We start from the raw sequence: 19,041 nt of genomic DNA on the forward strand, positions 1-19,041 counted from the left end.
GAAGATAGGACAGGCTATAAATCTACAGTGCGCTAAATGTTTTCTATCAAGAGTTAAGAGCCGGAGATTCTCATGGGTTCATTGTTAAATGGTTTTTTTTTCAGTGTAGTTGTTTTTCTACCTCACCCTGATTTAAATGTCTGTCTACTTCAGACAGCTTTTGATCATATAGATACTGAATTTATGGTAGAAAATAAGGTACACAGTAGGCTGTGACCAGCTGAAACCATGATGTCAGCTTAGATGTCCCTAGTTGCTTTTATGTATTCCTGTAGCTGTCTGTAGAGGTTTTGTTTCTCTTCCACGCTTGTCTTCCAACAGCACGGTTATCTTTGCAATACAATAAAAACAAAGAGAATTTTCTGGACGGGTAAACTTGACATCCCATGACTTGCAGTCCCTCCTGTTAGGTTTTTCAATGGTTTTACTAATCTGAACAAAATATGCTGCATAAAATACAACTCCTTTTGAAAAATATTTTGTTGGGAGCTTTTTAACATTTTCCTTAGAATTTCTAATGTGAAAAAATATTTTTAGAAGTTGACCAAAAAAATCTTCAGTGCTTTATGGGCTCAGACATTATCTGGGAAAAGTTTACCAAGAAAGGGGAAAATATACTTGTTTTAATGCTGTTTCTTCTACTAATAAACCCCCAATTACCCTTCAGGTTGTTTAAATTTCACTTCATATATACGCAGTAAAAATAATTAGGCATAGAACATCTCATGTGGTCCCCCTTAGTGGTTTTTTTGTCCAATATCAGATCACTGCTAATTCCATTGAATGATCTATTTGTCTTCTTTATTTTTTAGCTACATGAAAGTAACTATGATGCTGGAAAAGCCCTGCAGCGCTTGGTGAAGAAACCTGTGCCAAAACTGATTGAGAAGTGTTGGACTGAAGATGAAGTGGTAGGGAAATGAGTTACTCCCTTGAGCCTTACAGTTCATGTTGCTTCTCTTGCTTTTCTTTCTTTCTTTTTTTTCTGAAGAGGTTATCTTTATGGGAAAGAGGAGGGGCAAATAAGTTGCTGCCCAGGATAATTTTTGCACAATTCTGAGTTAGTGGGCTCCATTTTGATATATAGAACTTTACTAGACTGGGGAAAATACCTTTCTAATAGTAGAATAGAAGAGGAGAAGATCAAGTGACTGTGTTTGAGAGGATGCTACAGGGTAAATGAACAGCTGCAAAACTTCTGGACTCTGAATTCACTTTCATTTTCACCTCCAGGAAGGCTGGCCACATTCATATTTGGAGTAGGACAAGGCATACAAAGTATTTTCCCTGGTTTTTATTTCCTGCTGGTATCGGAGGAGGCTCACAGTGTCAGCTCAAGTTGGCTAGTGGGAGGTTGGATATCAGTGTTTCCTCTAAACAGAGTTTGAGATTAAGTCCCTTCTTCCCCTCATGTGGAACATTAGAAAGTGTTTACTGGCATAGTTCTTGATGGATGAATCTTTGACAAAGAGCAGACCAAAAATAGATTATCTGAAAGCTGGGATTTAGCCATGCCATCCATACTTACTTTAGAGTATGTAGAAATGGTCAGGTTCCAAAACTATACTGAAAACGGTGCATCCATCTTGTATGTAGCTCCCAAAGTAATGTATGGACATGATGAATTTGGGGCATGCAGTAAACGTGCAGTGCAGTGTTGTGTCCTCACAGTTACGGACCTGGACTTGCTGAGAGATTTGGGCTCGTACAATTTAACACCCTGGGGCACTCGCCAACTTACACAACTTAGTAGTCACAGTGCTGGTTCTTCCATGTGGCTGCTGTTCCGGCGTGTGCCGATGGTTAGTCTTTCTAAGTCTGGGGTTGTAGTGCAGGCAGAGAAGGAACGTGTAAACCCGTCATTCTTTGGGCAGAGATTGAGGTTGTTGGTGTCTATGGCTTTGGACGAAATGTTACTGTTGTCACGCGCCTGCTGAAAGACACTGCTCTGCAGTCTGACGGGTGGAAAAAATCATTTTGACCTGAGAAAGGAACCTCTTCATAAAAGCTGTAGTTGACGAGTGGGTGTGCCACTGGGAAAGCACTTCACACTCAAATGGACCACATTTTTTATTTCTTTCTGGGTATTTTTCCACAATTTGGGGGAGATGATATCTGTGTGAGAATTAGCAAAGCAAAGGTGGTGCTTGTGGTTCATTCTGCAGCTTAATTGCTGCAATTGTGAAGTTTCTGCTGGCTTAGTTTTTATACATATGATATAATGCAACTGTGCTTATTAAACAGTTTTCTGTAGGGTTGCAAACTGAAATAAATCATGTGAAGTTGGGAGCAAATTATAGATTCTTAATTTGCCGACACCTTGTAAAGAAACAGATTCTTAAATATTGCATTCAACACAAGATGCATTTTCTGGCAGCATTTGGAATCTGCATTACAACCCTTTGCCAGACCTTGCAGCTTAAGCTAGCACACAAGTACTTAATGGTGGAAGGGGGGAAAAAAAAAAAAAAAAAAGGCAAAACTCGTGCATTTTCAGTACCCAGGAGAAATGCTGAACAAGTTCACTTGGATTACATCCTAAAAATATTTTGCATTTTAATGCTGATGTTAATTATGGTTAACAAAATAGATTTATGTGAAATGTAACATGTAAGAAGACAGTCCCTCTTTAGCAAGCTGACTAGGCATGTCTGGTTTTGTGAAAGTGGAAGAATGTTATATTTCCTAGCTCAATAATTAGGCTGCAGTGTGCACTAAAAGAGAAAATCAGATGAGTGGAAGTTAGTTATGATAAAATATTTATCACAGAAGAACTTCAGACTCGCTTATGGTTTTTACCTTTCGCTGTTGGAAAAGCTCCTTCCCTCTTATGTACCATATTGGAATAAATGGGATTAGAAATTCAACTTGTTGCGTACACTTACCAGGTATAGAAATGAAAAAAAATCTGCAGCATTGCTTATGTAAAAGCAACAGAAGTTTTTTGGGTTTGGGGTTTTTTTTTTTTTTTCTTTAAATGAATGATTTTTTTAAGCTAGTTAGTTAACTAATTGGTGAAGTATTTGAAGAAGTAAATAAAAAGAAAAAATGTTGTGGTCTTGTTAAGCCACTAATAAAGTTGCAATGGTGCTATAAAATGGACCTGATTAATAATGGGTGAAACTTTTGTGGTCTCTTTGCATTTTTTAATTATTTGGACAATGGCTGGAGAGAGGTTTTCTTTTAAAGCTCTATTTTTTTCTGAAAGTCTTTCAGGGAGTTATTCCAATGAATTATGTGCGCTTGCTCTCTCCTTATGTAAACCTTTCTGCAAGAGCTAGATTAGGGGTAGGCCAGGCCATATCAACCTGTGTTAACGTAAGCTTATTCTGAAATCCAACAAAGAACCTTTGTGGTAAGGAGACTGCCTGAAGCCGTAGAGTGAAAGAGGATCACGTGCTGACACCGGCAGCGAAGCGAAGGAGAAGAGGAGTAAAAAGCCCAGAACACAGTTTCCTGATAACTTTTAGAGTTATCTTGCCATAAAAGGGGAGTTTTGTTTAGGGAACCGACTGTCAGAACAAATACTCCAAACGCTCTGCCCTGGGTTTAGGATGTTTGTACTCGTATTGTTTTAACCTCTCTTTTCTCTGCATACGTTCTTTCCCACGTTCACGGTTAAATTGTACAGTGCCAACACCTCTCTTTCTGTGTAGGTTTTTTTCAGTCTCCTTGGTTTTTTTCCATCAGCTGCGCTATGCTGTGAATGCCGTAGCTGCCGCAGCTCGGGGTTTTTTGATGAGCGGTCCATGTTAAATGATCGAGAATTAAGCCTTACAAATAAGAAAAAGCAAAGTTTATTGAAAAGTGAAACATTACTCCAAAAGTGCAAACTCTGTGAGTACAGAATAATGATCATTGACTCTATAAATCATTGTCAGTCTCGGCTCATTTTATCATATTTGTTCTTGTTCTATTCCGTCCAAGTTTCCAGAAACATTTGGCAGCCCTCCAGCCTCAGCAGAGCCAAAGATCAAGCTGTGCTCTTATTTATAGGCAGCTAAGCTCCACCTGCACAACTTCATAGCATGTTTGTCCCTGGCAGCTTGTAGAAAACTCCAGATTAAAGCAGCTGTACTGCGTTTCGGAGCATTTCTGAGACTTGTGAGGGACGTTTCCTTCTTGTTGGCTCTGTGAAACCGAGGCAAACTCTTCCTGCGCGATACGTGGGGTGCTGGAGCTGCATAGGAACACCACAACAAAGTATGTTTCAGAAAACACCGATGTGTCAAACCTGAAGTTTGGGCAAAACAATTAAATTTTGGTGAGAACCTTATTAAGGGCACGTGTCCCTCCTCCATCTCATGGTGTCAAGCGACGAGCAGGAGGAAGCCTCTAGTAACATGGCTGGCTGGTAATCCAAGAGGCACGCTCCTAAGGGGAAGGGGAAGACCCAGGTCCAAACCATGTCTCTGTTTGTGCTGGACTTAGAGTTAATCTCTTCTTGTGGCCCAGCAAATATCTACTTACTGAATTTTTCCAACTTGGATAAATAAGCAGATACCACACAGGTACAAAGCTTTGGTTCGTTAATCTCCTTAACTGCGAAGGGTTCTGTGGCATGTGCCAGTTAAAATAATGTAGATTGTGGCTTTGTTGTCTCAGTTTTTCCGTTCCTGCCTTTCTAATCCTATAATCATGTTCTGCCCTCTCCATGCCTCTGGACCCCAAAAAAGTCATGCTCCCCTTTTTGCTATTCTTAAGTTAATTTTCTGCTGGATTTTTAAGATGAGCGTCAGGGAAGTTCTGTTGCAGGGAAGGTGTAAGGAAGGCGCAGCTGGGTGGAGAAGGGAGCGCAGAGGGACAGGAGCGTTGTGGCAATGTCAAGGAATTGGGCAGGTGGCAAAAGCAACTGAAGCAGAAGTGTAGTCATATCGGTGCAGGGAAAGAACTGACTTAGTACAAAACTAATTCTTAAAACTTTACGTTTCCCTAAGTCAAAAAATCTTCTGCAAGTTAGTTGGCCTCTTACTTGCACAAGTATTTTGACAGAGCCCACTTCCACTGTGCTGGATGACTAACGTTGGTTTGGTTGTGCACGTGGTAGCAACGCTGTGTCCAGCACAGGTCTCTGTAGTATTCAGTAGTATTTGTGATATAACACTGTGTGAAGAACTCACATTTCTTGAAAATTTATTTATTTATACAGCTTTTACCTTTTTCTGTGGACTGTCTGTTGCCCAAAGATGAAGCCTTTCTTGTTAATTAACAGCGTTGTTGCCTGTGCCCAAACTGTCTAAGAGCTGCTTCACACTGATCAGAACTGATTAAAATAAAGGATGGAAGATATGTTATTTTTACTACTGATGATGTGGTTATGGAGCTTTAGATCAAATTAAACACAGGATAAAATTTGCCAGTGATTGAATTAAATGGAAGGTTCTGTAAATATGAAGACGGAGGTTTGTTGTCTCCCTTGCGTTTCTAAACCTGTGGCTATTTTTAAATGTTTTTTATTCCAGTATGTAAATTCAGAGGCATACTGTGAAAACCAGTCTTCCACGCTGCCTAATAAAAGCAGCTAAAGAAACTTCTTTACTGATGCATCTACATGCAGCTCAACAGCAGCTGTTTCCTGTTTGTAAAGGCTTACGCTACACCTGACAACATCGATTTCCAGCAACGATTTGGTGGGGTGGGGGGGTTGGTTTCTCTTGTAATGCTCGTGAATTTACTTCTGTGGACAAATTTGTCGAGCAATTGTCATATATGAGGCCGTATTTAAGCACTTTCTAAACACGTGCCCTATAGACCAACATTCAGCAGCATCACCGGGTGGAATCTTGTTCGTGTTAGGCTGCAGTTTCAGAGGGAAAGCGGTGCATTGCAGGGTAGAATCACAGAATCGTTTAGGTTGGAAAAGACCTTTAAGATAATCAAGTCCAACCGTTAACCTAACCCTGCCATCCCACCACTAAATGCTCGTGAATTTACTTCTGTGGACAAATTTGTCGAGCAATTGTCATATATGAGGCCGTATTTAAGCACTTTCTAAACACGTGCCCTATAGACCAACATTCAGCAGCATCACCGGGTGGAATCTTGTTCGTGTTAGGCTGCAGTTTCAGAGGGAAAGCGGTGCATTGCAGGGTAGAATCACAGAATCGTTTAGGTTGGAAAAGACCTTTAAAGATGATCAAGTCCAACCGTTAACCTAACCCTGCCATCCCACCACTAAACCCTGTCCCTAAGCAATGATGGTAGATGCGCTGTTTGGGAAGCAGCCGTGGAGCAAGTCCTCCGTTTCGATACGGCTGGTGGCAGTGCCCCTCTTCCACATTTCCTCACGCTGAATGTCATGTCTGACGCGTGGCACGCTGCTCGCTGCTAGGGCAAGGTGGGTGACTTAGCCACTGGGCATGTGTTCCACGTGGTGCCACGTGGTGCTCGCAGCTGGGAAAGGGGGGGTGACTTAGCCACTGGGCATGTGTTCCGCGTGGTGCCTTTCGCTAATACGAGGTTACAGAGTAAACCACCTTTCTCCTTTCGTTTTCTTCAACCATCTTTCCTGGTCTCCCTAAGCCCGGGTAGCACCCAGCCTCTGTAACGCTGTTTTTGTCCTGTGTGCAACAGCAGGTTGCAGTACAGGCAAGATGTAGTTAGTATTTGGCTTTCAGTGCACTGAGAAAACAAAGATGCTTCGCTCAAAATCAGCAAAGGATCGTCAGAGTAAGAGGTGAGAGCTCTACCCTGCATCTCCTGGTCACCTCTAAAAACATCTCTTTTAATCTTTGAAAGAGTACAGGCATTTTTGATGCAAGCAATCAGAAATCCCTCGTAAGAATGGAATGGTGCTGCTCAATTCTTCAGTTGGAAATAGTTTCAATGTCACTTTTGAAATGTCTTTTGAAACATGCAGACTTAGAGTTTGTTGTCTGTAGGGATTAAATACAACAAACCTGAAACTGGGTGCCTATATTTAAACTCTGGTGCTTGCCCTGATGACTCGCTGCTTTCTTTTCCATAGATTCCAAATCTGGAACTGTGGTCATTAGCTTCTTTCAGCTCAGGTTAGATTGAACACCCGTATTTCCTGGCGTGGTTTCTGTGGAAATAATTCACAAGAAGAATTGTCCTTATAGAGCTTCCACCCGTCTTGGGACAAAATCTTCTCTGCCAAATGGCTTTTCTACTTTCAGTGATGTTCAGTACAGTTCTGACCCTACACTTGCTCCAGGTCCAAAAATGAGCTTATCGTGCATGCTTCCATTTCAGATAAACAACCTATCAAATGGCTATCATTTACAAAGGGATACAATATTCATCTTAAGTCTGGGGTTTTTTGTTTTTTTTTTTTAATTTAATGAAAATGTTTTCAATTCTGGTATGCCTGATGTATTGGAAAGGGTGAAGGGAATAGGCTAGTTCTGGCTGCTCTTCACATAAGTCCTGCTGATTTAATCTCTCATTTTTGTCTCTTTATTCAGAATGTGCTGTTTTCTGTCTTTTTATCAAAAGTACTAACAAAATCAATACAGCTTACAGAAGAGAGAAATACAAATCAGAACTACAAGACCCTCTAGTTTATTAGGTTTTTAATTAAACATGATGAACACATTTTAAATAACACAAAGGCCTCAGGCTGAGCTGCATCTAATCGAAACAGATTAAGTCACCCGTCCACACTTGGGTAGTTATTAATTCTGTTTACTTATGCATGCTAGCTAAAGGCAGAGTTCACTGCTGCTGTGTTGCAGTTTATTGCACAGGGATGCTTTTGCTGCATGGAATTGTGCTCCTAATTAGCATTCAGATGTTGATTATGAAGAACACTGGCGAGGCTAATTGAACCACCTTTGAAATTCAGGGCTGTGTCTTCCAAAGTTAAAGAGAATCTGGCTGAAAGAGCAGTTTTGCATTATTTCTTGGACACTTCCTCGCTTTTCTTCTACGCTTGGTCCCATCCTTTCAGAGATCTTAAATTCTCAAAAAAAAATTGCTGAGCGTTCCTTGAGAAGGTTTTTTCTTTTTGCTTGTGCATCTCCATGCAGAGCTGTCGATGACACACCGTGACGTCCTTGATAACTAGCTTTTATCATGAAATATGCTGCCCTTTAAATATTTTACATTGCTTTTGATGTAGCGTAGTTGAAGTAAACAACCTAGATTCAAACAACCTCTTAAATTTATGTGGAGGGGTAGTTAATCCTTGCTGGTGGTAAACCTTAATTGGCCATGTATGTGGACTTACAAGTTCATAAATTTTAAAATAGCCGCACCTGGCCTCAGCTTAAAGCTCATTTGTCATAAAATCCAAGTGGAGATCCTTCTGCCAAAAATGACAAGATAGAGCAAACTAATTTCCTAACATGCTTGCAAGTATTTGTAATCCAGTGGAGCTGGTCAAGAAATTACTTATGCAAAACACACATACTTATTTGCTTGGCTTCTTTGCCTAGAATCATCTTCAAATGTCTCTCATCTGCCCTTTTTGGAGTATCTGCTCATGAAAATGTTGTTTTCGTTGCTCACTCCTTTGAAGCCAGGCTTTTCAGATATGCTGGAAGACAGAGCTGCTTACTGGGGCAAAAATACCATGAATTTTATTTACTGTTTATATGGCAGCTATAGAAAATGTAATTCATAGCAAAATTGAAACAGAGCCTCTGGAATAGTGGGGGGGTGGGAGGGAATCATCAAGGGATATTTGAAAGGGAGGCTGGCATTGCAGGGCTGCGTTTGAGTGATTGAGTGGGCTTAGGAGGTTAAGATATCAGTTACTGCTTAGTTTTAATTTTTTATCCACAAGAAGTAAACATTACAGCTTCATAGGGGAGTGACAGTTCCTACTAAATTAACATTTTCTGGACTTTTAGAAATAAGCCATCTGATGCCATTTGCAAGTGTGTTAATCGGGAACAGTTGAAAATTAGCTGAGCATCGAGATTAAAAAAACCCACCAAGCATAAATTGGCACGGTCTAGTAGGACCTTCATTTTAAGAAGAATAAATAAGATTTTAGTTTAAGAAAGAGTGGGAACGCACAGACTTGTCTGTAGCTTATTTGAAGAACTGAGACTGTAAAAGAACCATCAAGTCCTCACAGTAAAAAGCAACCAATGAAGGATGAAATTATTCTGCTTGGGGGAAAATAATTATTATTTAAAAGTTGCATAAAATTACAGTTACTTAGCAGTTGACAGGTTTACAAAATTATAAGGTGCAGTACAGCTAGAAAATATAAAGTCTAATATGGCTAGAAAAGGTGAATTTAGTTTAAAGACAGGTTTCTAGACAAAAGATAACAATCTTTTTGGTTGTGATTAACTTGCACCAGTCCCTGATCCAAGCCCTTGTTTAAAGGGATCAATGTTGCACATACAGCACTGAGTTTATTGTCAAGTCCTTTCGGAAATAAGACAGTGAATTAAAAATCAATTATATGTGCAGAAAAGTTTGTGTAGGGCAATCAATTTTGTCCTTTTAGTTTGCAGAAAGATTCCATTGTTTAACCAGCTGTGAAAAGGAATGAATTTTAAAAGCCTCCAGCAAATGAGATAGCCCAAATGGGGTGGGGAGGTAGATTAAAAAAAAAAAAAAAAAATTATTTCGGCATTTCATGTTCAGCAAAGGCTGCCTTCAGGGATAAATCTATAAATCCTGTCAGTGACCTTGGCTTCAAAATGGGTGATTTCACTGCTTTCGCTAATCTTGATCTTTCCACAGCTGCCAGACAAGTTAGTATTTTCTTAACAATATCATTTTTTTATTTGCTTTGTTTAACCGCCATATGTTTCTTGATTCATCGTCTTTCTGCCTTCGTGTGGAATATTTTTATCTATTAAGCACTCACCATATTGCTGATCCAAAAAAATAATACAACAAATATTTACACTGGCCGGTTGCCACAAGCTTAGAAGGCTATTTCTGTGCGGGGACGGGAAGCTAAACTCTAAACTCAAAGTTTAACTCTAGTATAAACTAAATAATTGTAGGTGCTTTCAGAAGCTGGTGTTCCGCTTTGTTTTCCAGAAAAAGGTTTGTGATAGAGAGACAGAAGCACATACACATAGTTCAGTGTTGCCAAGGGGAAAGAATCTGCTCATTCAAAGATTAATAAATACGACAGCAGTTGATTGTTGAAACCATGTTTTTCATCTCATTTTCAAGGGCATCTTAAAAATGGAGATCACTTCCACTTCCTAGCGTTCTCAATCATCTTTCTGTGTTCATTTAAAAATGAGAACAAGGCACTGGGGGACTTGAGAGATTGCATTCGTTCTCCCATAGGGCAAAGTGGTTATTTTATAAATGAAGAGGGCCAAAAAAGCTATCCTTCGTAGTTTCTTAGCAACAGAGCTGGAGTCGGCTTTAATGTTCGTGTATATCTTACAAGTTCTATGTATAGAAGCATGAGCTGTGCAGCTCAGCAGCATTGCAATTGAAACAAAGACGATTCACCCTAGCCTTGTGCAGGGGAAGAAAATAAACCAAGCGTGCTAACACGCTGCGTGGACTCCCTTGTCTTTTTCCTTCTCACCATCAGATAACGCTCCGGTCAGTGACACGGTTTCCGTCGTCAATACTCTGACCTTTTATTCAGATTTTGTCTGCTGAGAGATCCGGAACCTGGCTTAGATGTAACGTCATCCTATGTCCTGTTCTTCTCCAAAAGGAAAGCGAGTCGTGAGGCTGTAACAGGGAGAGCATCTGGGCAGTGAGGGGTCATCGGAGTTCTGGGAGTTCTAGGGTTAATGCTTTTGCCATAGCAAGCAGAACCGAGTGGGTTGATTTCTAAGCGTTATCTCTCTTGATCACAGTAAAACTTTTTTTGCCCTCTATCTGTCTTTGGGGAGGCAGAGGGGGTGTTGCTTCTTGGGTTAATTTTTAAAAGATACTGCATATCAAAGTTACCTTGCTTACATTCCGCGGACATATTTACTCTCCATTTCTTTGTACATAACTTAATTTCCAAATTCTGGAATTTAATTTTTTTTTTTTTTTAAAAGACAATCCGTGTTTGTTAATAGCATGATTGCCTTTTTAAAGACTAGTAGTGTTAACAAGTTTCACAGTTTGCCTCCCTTTCTGAATGCCAATGTAATAAATGGCCTTTGATTTCTGGCTCATGCTCCTTGGCATACGTTACCCCGACACAATGACACCTAGGACTTGTTTATGCTTTTGAAAGCAATTTTATAATTTAAATATAAGAAATGTTGGTTTGATTGTTTGTTTTGGAAATGCTGTAAATAATGCGATATAAATTTAGGTTCACCTTCTCTAATGGTTAAGGAGGGGTGACTGGTTTATTGGCTTGCATTGATAGCAACATCCAGAGTTCTTGGTCTGATTTCAAATTATTTCAATGGTCCTGTCATTTCAGTAGTTGGGTTGAGTTTATCTGTCTTGCAGGTGTTAAGAGATTTAAACTAGTGTACAGGATGCTTACCTCCTTAATACCCAAAAATGCAGTTATAATATAGTAATAAATAATGGTGAAGTGCTCTGATACTTTTCCGTGTTAAGTATACGATAGAAATCTCCACCATCTTTCCAAGTAATTTTGACTTAATCTAGGTTGATGTAGGTAAAAGTGTTTTGTGGAATACTTACGTTGGAATTACACTTTTTTTCAATACATAGAGCCCAGGAATGGATTACTTGATATGGCAAATCACTGTTTTGTTTTGAAAGAGTTGTTTGCTGGGAAATGGCGGCTTGCTGTTCCTAACAAGATTGCTTTAAAAACCCAAACCCCCACCTAAAACAAAGCAAGTGCAGAGACAGATTAACGTGTTGTCTCCGACTTGGCAAGGTGACTTTCCTGCCGTGCAGGTTTTTGTTCCTACTGATAGTTTGGAGATCTCTGTCTTAGCCTGGACTTTCATTCTCTGTCAACGTGGCGGCCGTCAGCTCAGACTCAGTAAGGGGAATCCCAAGGCTGGGGCGGCTCAGAGAGGTCCCAAGAATGAGCAGAGCTGGAAACAGGTGAGGGTATTTTAGCCAGAAAAGAGTCTGGAGCTGCGGCCGGGCTTGGCAGGTCACGCAAACCACGCTCTCCATCGTGGTGCTGCGGCCGCAGGCGTCGGTTGCCAGAGCAGCGCTTGCTCTGTGGAGAAACAGCAGAGGAAGCCATGTTGTGGTCTTGGCCCAGCTAGAGAGACGGAAGCAAACGTATTTCTTTTCTAGTGTCAAATGTTAGCTAATTTTAAATAATTAAATAACTGTCGAGCTTCCTAGGTGTCTTCCTTGCATCTCCAGGCAATGAAAGCTGAAGGCGGGGGATTGGAAGGGGGAGAGGAAAAACTGGGTTTGCCAACTGGCTCCTGGAGGGTGAGTGTACTGAGACTTGCCATCTCGGAAAGCTTTCCTATCATTAAGGTTACATTTGAAATGCAGCACTCTTGCTTGAAGCTCTGATTTTAATGTTGGAAAACGCTCTTTTTAACAGGTATTTTGATTTTTCTAATAATTACAAAGAAAAATAATACATCAAACTTTTCAAATGTCACCAGATTCTCTGTGGTTCTGCCTGACAGCTTCTCTGAGAATTATTTAGTATGGCCTAGTGGCCACTGCAGCAGAAATTACAAAATGCTTCTTCAAATTGGTGTAGTGACATAATTCTTACTTAAGAAACTTTGATTGCTGTCACAATATGGATGCTCTGTGTGCTTTAGTGCTCAGGACTTATCTTTCTTGCACAAGCATAAGCAGTATGAATGCCAAAGTACACCTCATTTGCAAGTTCTGTTTGCATGATAAATTTCATTTTTCTAATCTTCCCTATCAACAGCACCAATTTTATTTAATCTTTCAGATGACATAAAAATGCATTTTAATGAAGCCAATTATATAGCTTTGTCTCCTTTTGTGTATAAGTGGGGCGGCCATATTCAATTAGGCTGAAAAATGATCATTTGTTCTATTACAGGCTGTAACGGAGTGAGTGAAAAACCTGTGATCCATCACCAGTTGCTCAGCTTTGTTACTTAAATCACTTGCCATTCTGTCGGTGGCTCGGAATCCTCTATGGGAGCCATTATTTAATTTAAGTTTGTGGAGGTGTCACTTGTTTGATAATAGGCTGCTTCTGTAGTAGACGCATAGTGACTAAATATTAATCATTTTCTGTGTCCAAGATCCCTAATTAGTTACAAGAGTAACGCTGCCAGTAAAGCTGATGATTATACTGCTGTAAAAAGGAATTTGACAGCAAATAAGGACTTGATCCAGAGAGATACCCAGTACCTGCTGGTGCTGAGGAAGTCTGCTGGAGCTGAGCAGGTTTAATTCCCAAGTCTGGCCCCACGTTGCTTACATAGCAAATGGGAGGGGGTTCATCTGACCTGGAAGGAAACTTAAGAGTGTGGAAATGCCACCTTAGAAGAATACTGTTTTTTTCCATTTCTTAGTAGCTGAGTAATTTCACTTTTAACCTTTTCAAAAGCTGGCATAGTCGACGCAGATGAACCCCAATGCAGCAGTCCCTGGACAGCTTGAAAACACTGTCTGCACTTCTGCAAAGGTTCTCTTAAACTAGCGTGTGGTTGGGTTTTCTCTTCCTTCCTCCCTCCGTGTTTAAGTGTTGTGTAAAAGATGTGTTGTGTTGATCGGCGCTCGTGCGGGTGCATCTAAAAACTACGACTTTGTGCTCCTTGCCCAGTGTTGCTTTTGTACTTTCACGTCCCTGTGGTTTTGAATAGATTGTGGTAAAGACTCAAAGTGCACGTAGCTTCTGGGTTTGTGGTTTTGCTTCAGCTTTACTGGCCTCTTGGTATCTCACTTGTTCCCCTAGCCACTTGTGCATGATCCACTGTGTTTTTTCTTATTCTTTTGTTCTTTCTTCCTCTTCCCCCCCACCCCTTTGGTAGTACTCGCTCAGATTTATATAGCTTTTAGGCTACATGGGGAGATTGATCAGACAGGGGCTTATGCATTTAGAGGAGCTAATAAATAAGCATCACAGCATATTACCCTCTGCTGCATTGGAATAACTTCAAACACTCAAATCAAACATTCCATTTGTTACAAATTGGGGAAGGCAAAAGAGGGCACCTCTGTTTTATTAGGGTGCATATTTCATTTATCTGTTACGGAAGGTATTGTCCAGTTCTACGTGTCTGGGGAGGTAATTCCACAGTCTCAGCACCACTTCCCCCTTGCCTCCCTCCCCCCAAATATCTACCTTTCGAGTTTCCTTTGCTGGTGTTTGCCTTTGTTATAGATGCATTTCTGGTCCTTCCTTTTCAAATCTTTTTTTCTTTCCTCTCTTATTTGTGGGTCATTTCTTCATATTTGGCACCCCTCCCCGATGTTTTTATTCACAGCCCCTTGCACAAAGGAAAAGGGAACTTACGAATTGCCTGATTCTTTTTAAAACTACTTTTATACGTTACTGCCAAGATTACTGTATGAGGCAACGACTTCCTCAGTAACTGGATGGTGGTGTTGCAGGAGTCAATCATTCAGTTTACCGAAACCTTACATGCTTCTGACAAAAATACAACGGATAATTGAACGACGAGAGTTGTGGTGTGGGTTCAAGACAGGAGCTTGCAAGAAACTGAAACCTTGTGCAGTGGGACTTACTGGTTAAAAATAATAATGTAATTAATACTTATAATTAGAAAGCTCAGCTGACCATTTATCTGCTTTATAAGCAGTCATCTTGCTGATTTTGGTGCTCGGGTGCCACTTGTACCCACACTGGCAGCAGCTAAAGAATTAAAATATTGCTGTTAGGACAGCATTGGTGCTGTTTATTACCTTCTGATTCTTTTAAATATAAGGCTATGGAGATAATCTTTAGCAATCAGTCAAAGTCCTGGGAAAGGTTAGGCCTTCTTATTTCCTTATTTAGAGACAAGGCTAAGTTATGTGATTGCAGCTCGGAGTCTTGTAAATTGGAGGTAAATGCTACCACTCTTCCTAGGAACTGCTACATAGCTGGGTCAGATTGGGCTACACAACTGAAATAAAGAATTCATTAAGTTACTTGACTACCAAATTCGGGTGTTCGGTACTTATAAAAACGTCAAAGGATGTGTGTCTGTAACTGGAAATTAGTCTCCTCTTTAAACTGTCACCCATCTTCTAAACAGTGCTAAGTATCACAAGGAATGTTTAATCTTTGGCCTTAGCTTTCAGAGCTTACACATAACAGTCACAGACACTAAATACACTGCCATCGCTTGCCCCAGCCCACATCTAAAAAGGGAGTTTAGGGGCTTGCTCACGTGCTAAAATCTGCTGTCTTTCAGTGGGGACGGTATTAGATACCTAGATTCCCCTGCGATTTCTCATCTCTAACTTTGGCAAATTTTTCCTACAATAAAAGCCTCAGTAGAAGAAAGAAAACATAGATTAAAAAACTTACATTATGAGGCTTTGGAGGCTGGCCTTTCTGAAGAGCCGTTACAGAATTTGCAGTGTTCCGAATATGCTCATTTTGCTCTTAAATGTTCAAGGTTTTCTGATATCATCTTCGGTGAAAACAGGAATTACTACATTTCCATTTCTCTGTAATGAAAAGAGTATGAAATTCTTGCAACACATCAGGACACCCTATTTTTGTTGTAAACACTTTGGCAGGATGAAGAACTCCAGTCACAGGAGGAAGCCTACTTTTTGCTAGATATAGGAAAGACCTTGCTGAGGATACATCTCTTAGCCTGGAGTTTGAGCTTGTCATCACAAGTTGTCGTGGTTTAACCACCAGCACGCCGGTATTTCTTTATATCCAGGTTTGCACTCTCAGGTGTCTCCTTGCTACACGGTAGTCGGTGGCAGACTTATCCCAAGATAAATTCAGGAGGTTTGCAGGGGTTGCTTCACATCATTTTAGTAAGGGTCACAAACTGGAATTTGTATCTTAGTGCTTGAACTCAAACCTGGGCGTTGCTACCGTGAACGGCCCTGCTGTTTAATTATTCACTTGGCGAAGACACCTACAGAAGTATTTGCGCCTCTATATGTCTCATTTCCTTGGGGACTCTTGCCACCATTTTGTCTCATTATTCCTGGATCTCTTCATTGCTGTGAAGTATGGGAGCTCTTGAAGTGGTTTTATTTGTTTCCTTCTGTCATTTGCATAAAGTCACTGTTTGAAGGCAGAAATAGTCTCTAGAATAATTGACAATAATGGTTGATATCCCAATGGGACAATATTTCTGCAATAGGGAACTTCCACTAGAAACACTATGTTCGAGTCTTGAAAGGATCATACAGTACGGTTCCAGTAGTCTTGAGTGCAGCTTTTTTGTACTTAGGGTTACAAATTGAAAGGACAAAAAAAGTCGCAGTGAAAGAACAACTTCAGGCTTACCGTAACGGTGTTAAGCTTGAGTAAACGGGCATGTATCTTCAGAAGTCTGTATGATCGGTGTAGCAAAAGGAAAATTTTCTGGGGCAAAAGAGGAAATGGAAATGTTGTGATGTTTAAGAGCTTATTTTGTGTTGACCCTCACGTTAGTTATTAGCCTTGTGGTCTGATCCTGCTTGAACCACAGCTCGTGGGTTGGGGGCTGGCGTGTATCTGTATTCACCTGCCCATGTTATTGCCTAGAACGGGCATTTTGATCTTGATGATTTAACGGAGATCTGCTTTGTGTTAGCAGGCAAGTGGTGTTCCCTACGGTGTTGTAAGTTGAGTAAAAATTGTAAGATGAGTTACGAAAAAACAGTATAAGGAGAATGAAATTCAGAGGGAGGCTAATATGTGATGTTTTTTCCTCTTGGCTTTTTTCTGCCCGGTAATGGTGAGGAAACATAAAGAACATATTCAGCCCCATGGAAGATGATACACATTCTGATGTTGGCATTATTCAAGGAAATATCCATAACTTTAAGAACACCCTGGCATTGCAGCTTTTGGTACGGGTATTTGAGATTCAGGAAGGTTGATATTCCAAATTGATGCATAAGAACCGTTCCTTTGGAGGAAAGGGGGTATAGAAGGGCATCATTTATATTCCACAAGTCCCGCTTTGCTATGTTTGTTCATATTACATGTGCTGCTTATAGGTACATTTTATCTCTGCTTTTGGATTCTATACTTTGTCTAGTTTCATCCTGTTCAAAAAAAACCCCACAACAATTGGAACTAGGCTTTTTTTTTTTTTGAAATTGCATTTTTCTCAAGTCTTGGGTGAGCATGAGTTTGAGAAATGAAAAGCAAATAGCCTTTTTTTTTTTTTTAACCTTGAAGTTTGCAGGTTAAGTGCTGAATTTCTACTACTTACCCCCATATTAAAGGCAGATACTTTCAGATGTCATATGGGAAAGGAAGTATGTCCTTGAAAAAGAACATGTTGTCCAACCTTTTCTTTTTACTTGCTCTTTAGTTTTGATCTATAAGAGGGCTTTTTGTATATTAGCATTTTAACAGCAGTTTAAATTAACAATCAGAAATGAATCTCTTTGTGTACAGAAAAAGGCAATCTGAAGTATAATGAAAAGCTTTCTGTTGTCTCTTGGCAGCAGCATATTGTTTTGCTTCTCTGGGTCACAAATGTGCCAGACCTTTGTTCTCCTCAAATGCATTTTTAAAAAAAAATCATTTATGTAAAAACACACATTTTAGCTTTGTTTGCAGCACTGAGAAACTGTTGATTACAGGAGACAACAATCTACAGATAATGTTACATAAACAGAAAGCTCTATTTTTTGTCAATGAAGGCAGTCTCCAGTTCAGTGGTTTCGAAGGTTTGTGTCCACAGAAGGGGATAGACTTAGACTCCCTGTGTGAAACCTGGTTTATGGACATGTGCAACGTGATTGCTTTCTGAAGGCCACGAAAGAGCAAATGTCTCGGGGAGGCTTTGTGAGCAGCCGGAGCGTTGCACAGATCTGGATCTGCCAGTCGTGCCTGCACAGGTGGACCCTTACGTCTGTCGGCAGAACATCTGTCTGTCATGGGCATTTAAATATAAATGTGGGCAAGTTGGCCAACCGAGTTTCTTGCTGGTGGAAATGATGAAGTTTAGTAGAATAAGGAAATGCTTGCCTGTGTGTTGGTAAGCACCTTTCTGCACCGCTGTTCGATGGAGAGGTATGTAGAGTCCCGAGGACTGTGCATTTCCAGCCTTCTGGAGGTTCAGGACTTGTTGCTCTTTGGACGACCTTCCCACAGCTCAGCCCTCTGTTGCGGTGCCAGCGGGGGGTGAGTTCACCAGACCTGGTTTGGAAAAATGAATGCTGCCTCTTCCCACCCTTGCTTTATTAGAGGGAAGTAAATTGCGAACTGAGCAAACTCCAACGAGAGTGCTCATCTGCCCCTGCCTGTTCACATTTCTGCTGAAACGTGGGACCACGCAACTGCAGGAGTGTTAGGACGGATAACAATGCTTGTAATCATCCACAAATTGTTTTTCCAGAGAGTCAAGGCTGTTTATCAAATACCCCTTCTAGAGCTCGGGAAAAGTAAAGTCAGGTTTTCTTTTTTCCTCCTGCTGCTGCTTTAATATCCAGCCTTTTTTTGATCTGCGCATCAGCTTCTGATGTGCCACTGCAGGCTGTTCTTAGATCAGGTTTCTTGGCGTGCTGTTGACTTTATCTCGTTTACCGGATCACATTTCTGTTGCCATACGCTGTGTGATCGCAGCCTCCCCGCAGCTTTTTAACAATTAGTAATTGAGCAGGAAGTGTGTGTTCATTACAATAGCCTTTTGATTTTGATTTTACAAGCACGCAGTGTTTCGCGCGGAGCAGAGGCGGGGGAGGCACTTCTCCCAAACACGTTTTTGACAGAGAAGTCTGTTGTTGCAGCCACTTGGCTATTTGTCAGCACTTCTCAGACATCCCTCTTGCGCAGGTTGCTTGGCAACCCGGGCCGGAGCCATCGCACCGCGGCCAGTGCATTTCCAAGAGCAGGTTGGTAGATGATTTATCGGCGGGGCTGCGAGCGTGGTGAACCCAAGAGGCAGGACTGGACCTTTTAACAGGAATCGACGTGAAATGTGAAGGCGAGAGAGGGGCTGGCTGGCTTGGGAGCGTTATCTGGGGATGTGCAGTGAAAGCACCCAGAACCAATAATCAGAGGGCACAATTAGAGCAAAAATAAAGGCTCCTGCTTTAGACATAATTGATTCCCCCCCC

General features: G+C 40.9%; 1 protein-coding gene across 1 annotated transcript in view; it reads left to right on the top strand.

Annotated features, from left to right (window-relative positions):
• The window catches only part of RERE (arginine-glutamic acid dipeptide repeats), a 183,130-nt gene that overhangs the window by 99,406 nt on the left and 64,683 nt on the right, over positions 1 to 19,041 (top strand). Inside the window, exon 9 of the mRNA XM_009646779.2 lies at positions 813 to 911. Within this exon, the coding sequence (XP_009645074.1) occupies positions 813 to 911 (99 nt within the window). The remainder of the gene's footprint in view (positions 1 to 812; positions 912 to 19,041) is intronic.

The sequence above is a fragment of the Egretta garzetta genome, unplaced genomic scaffold (genome assembly GCF_000687185.1).
Source record: "Egretta garzetta isolate BGI_Z169 unplaced genomic scaffold, ASM68718v1 scaffold29, whole genome shotgun sequence".
NCBI lineage: Eukaryota > Metazoa > Chordata > Aves > Pelecaniformes > Ardeidae > Egretta > Egretta garzetta.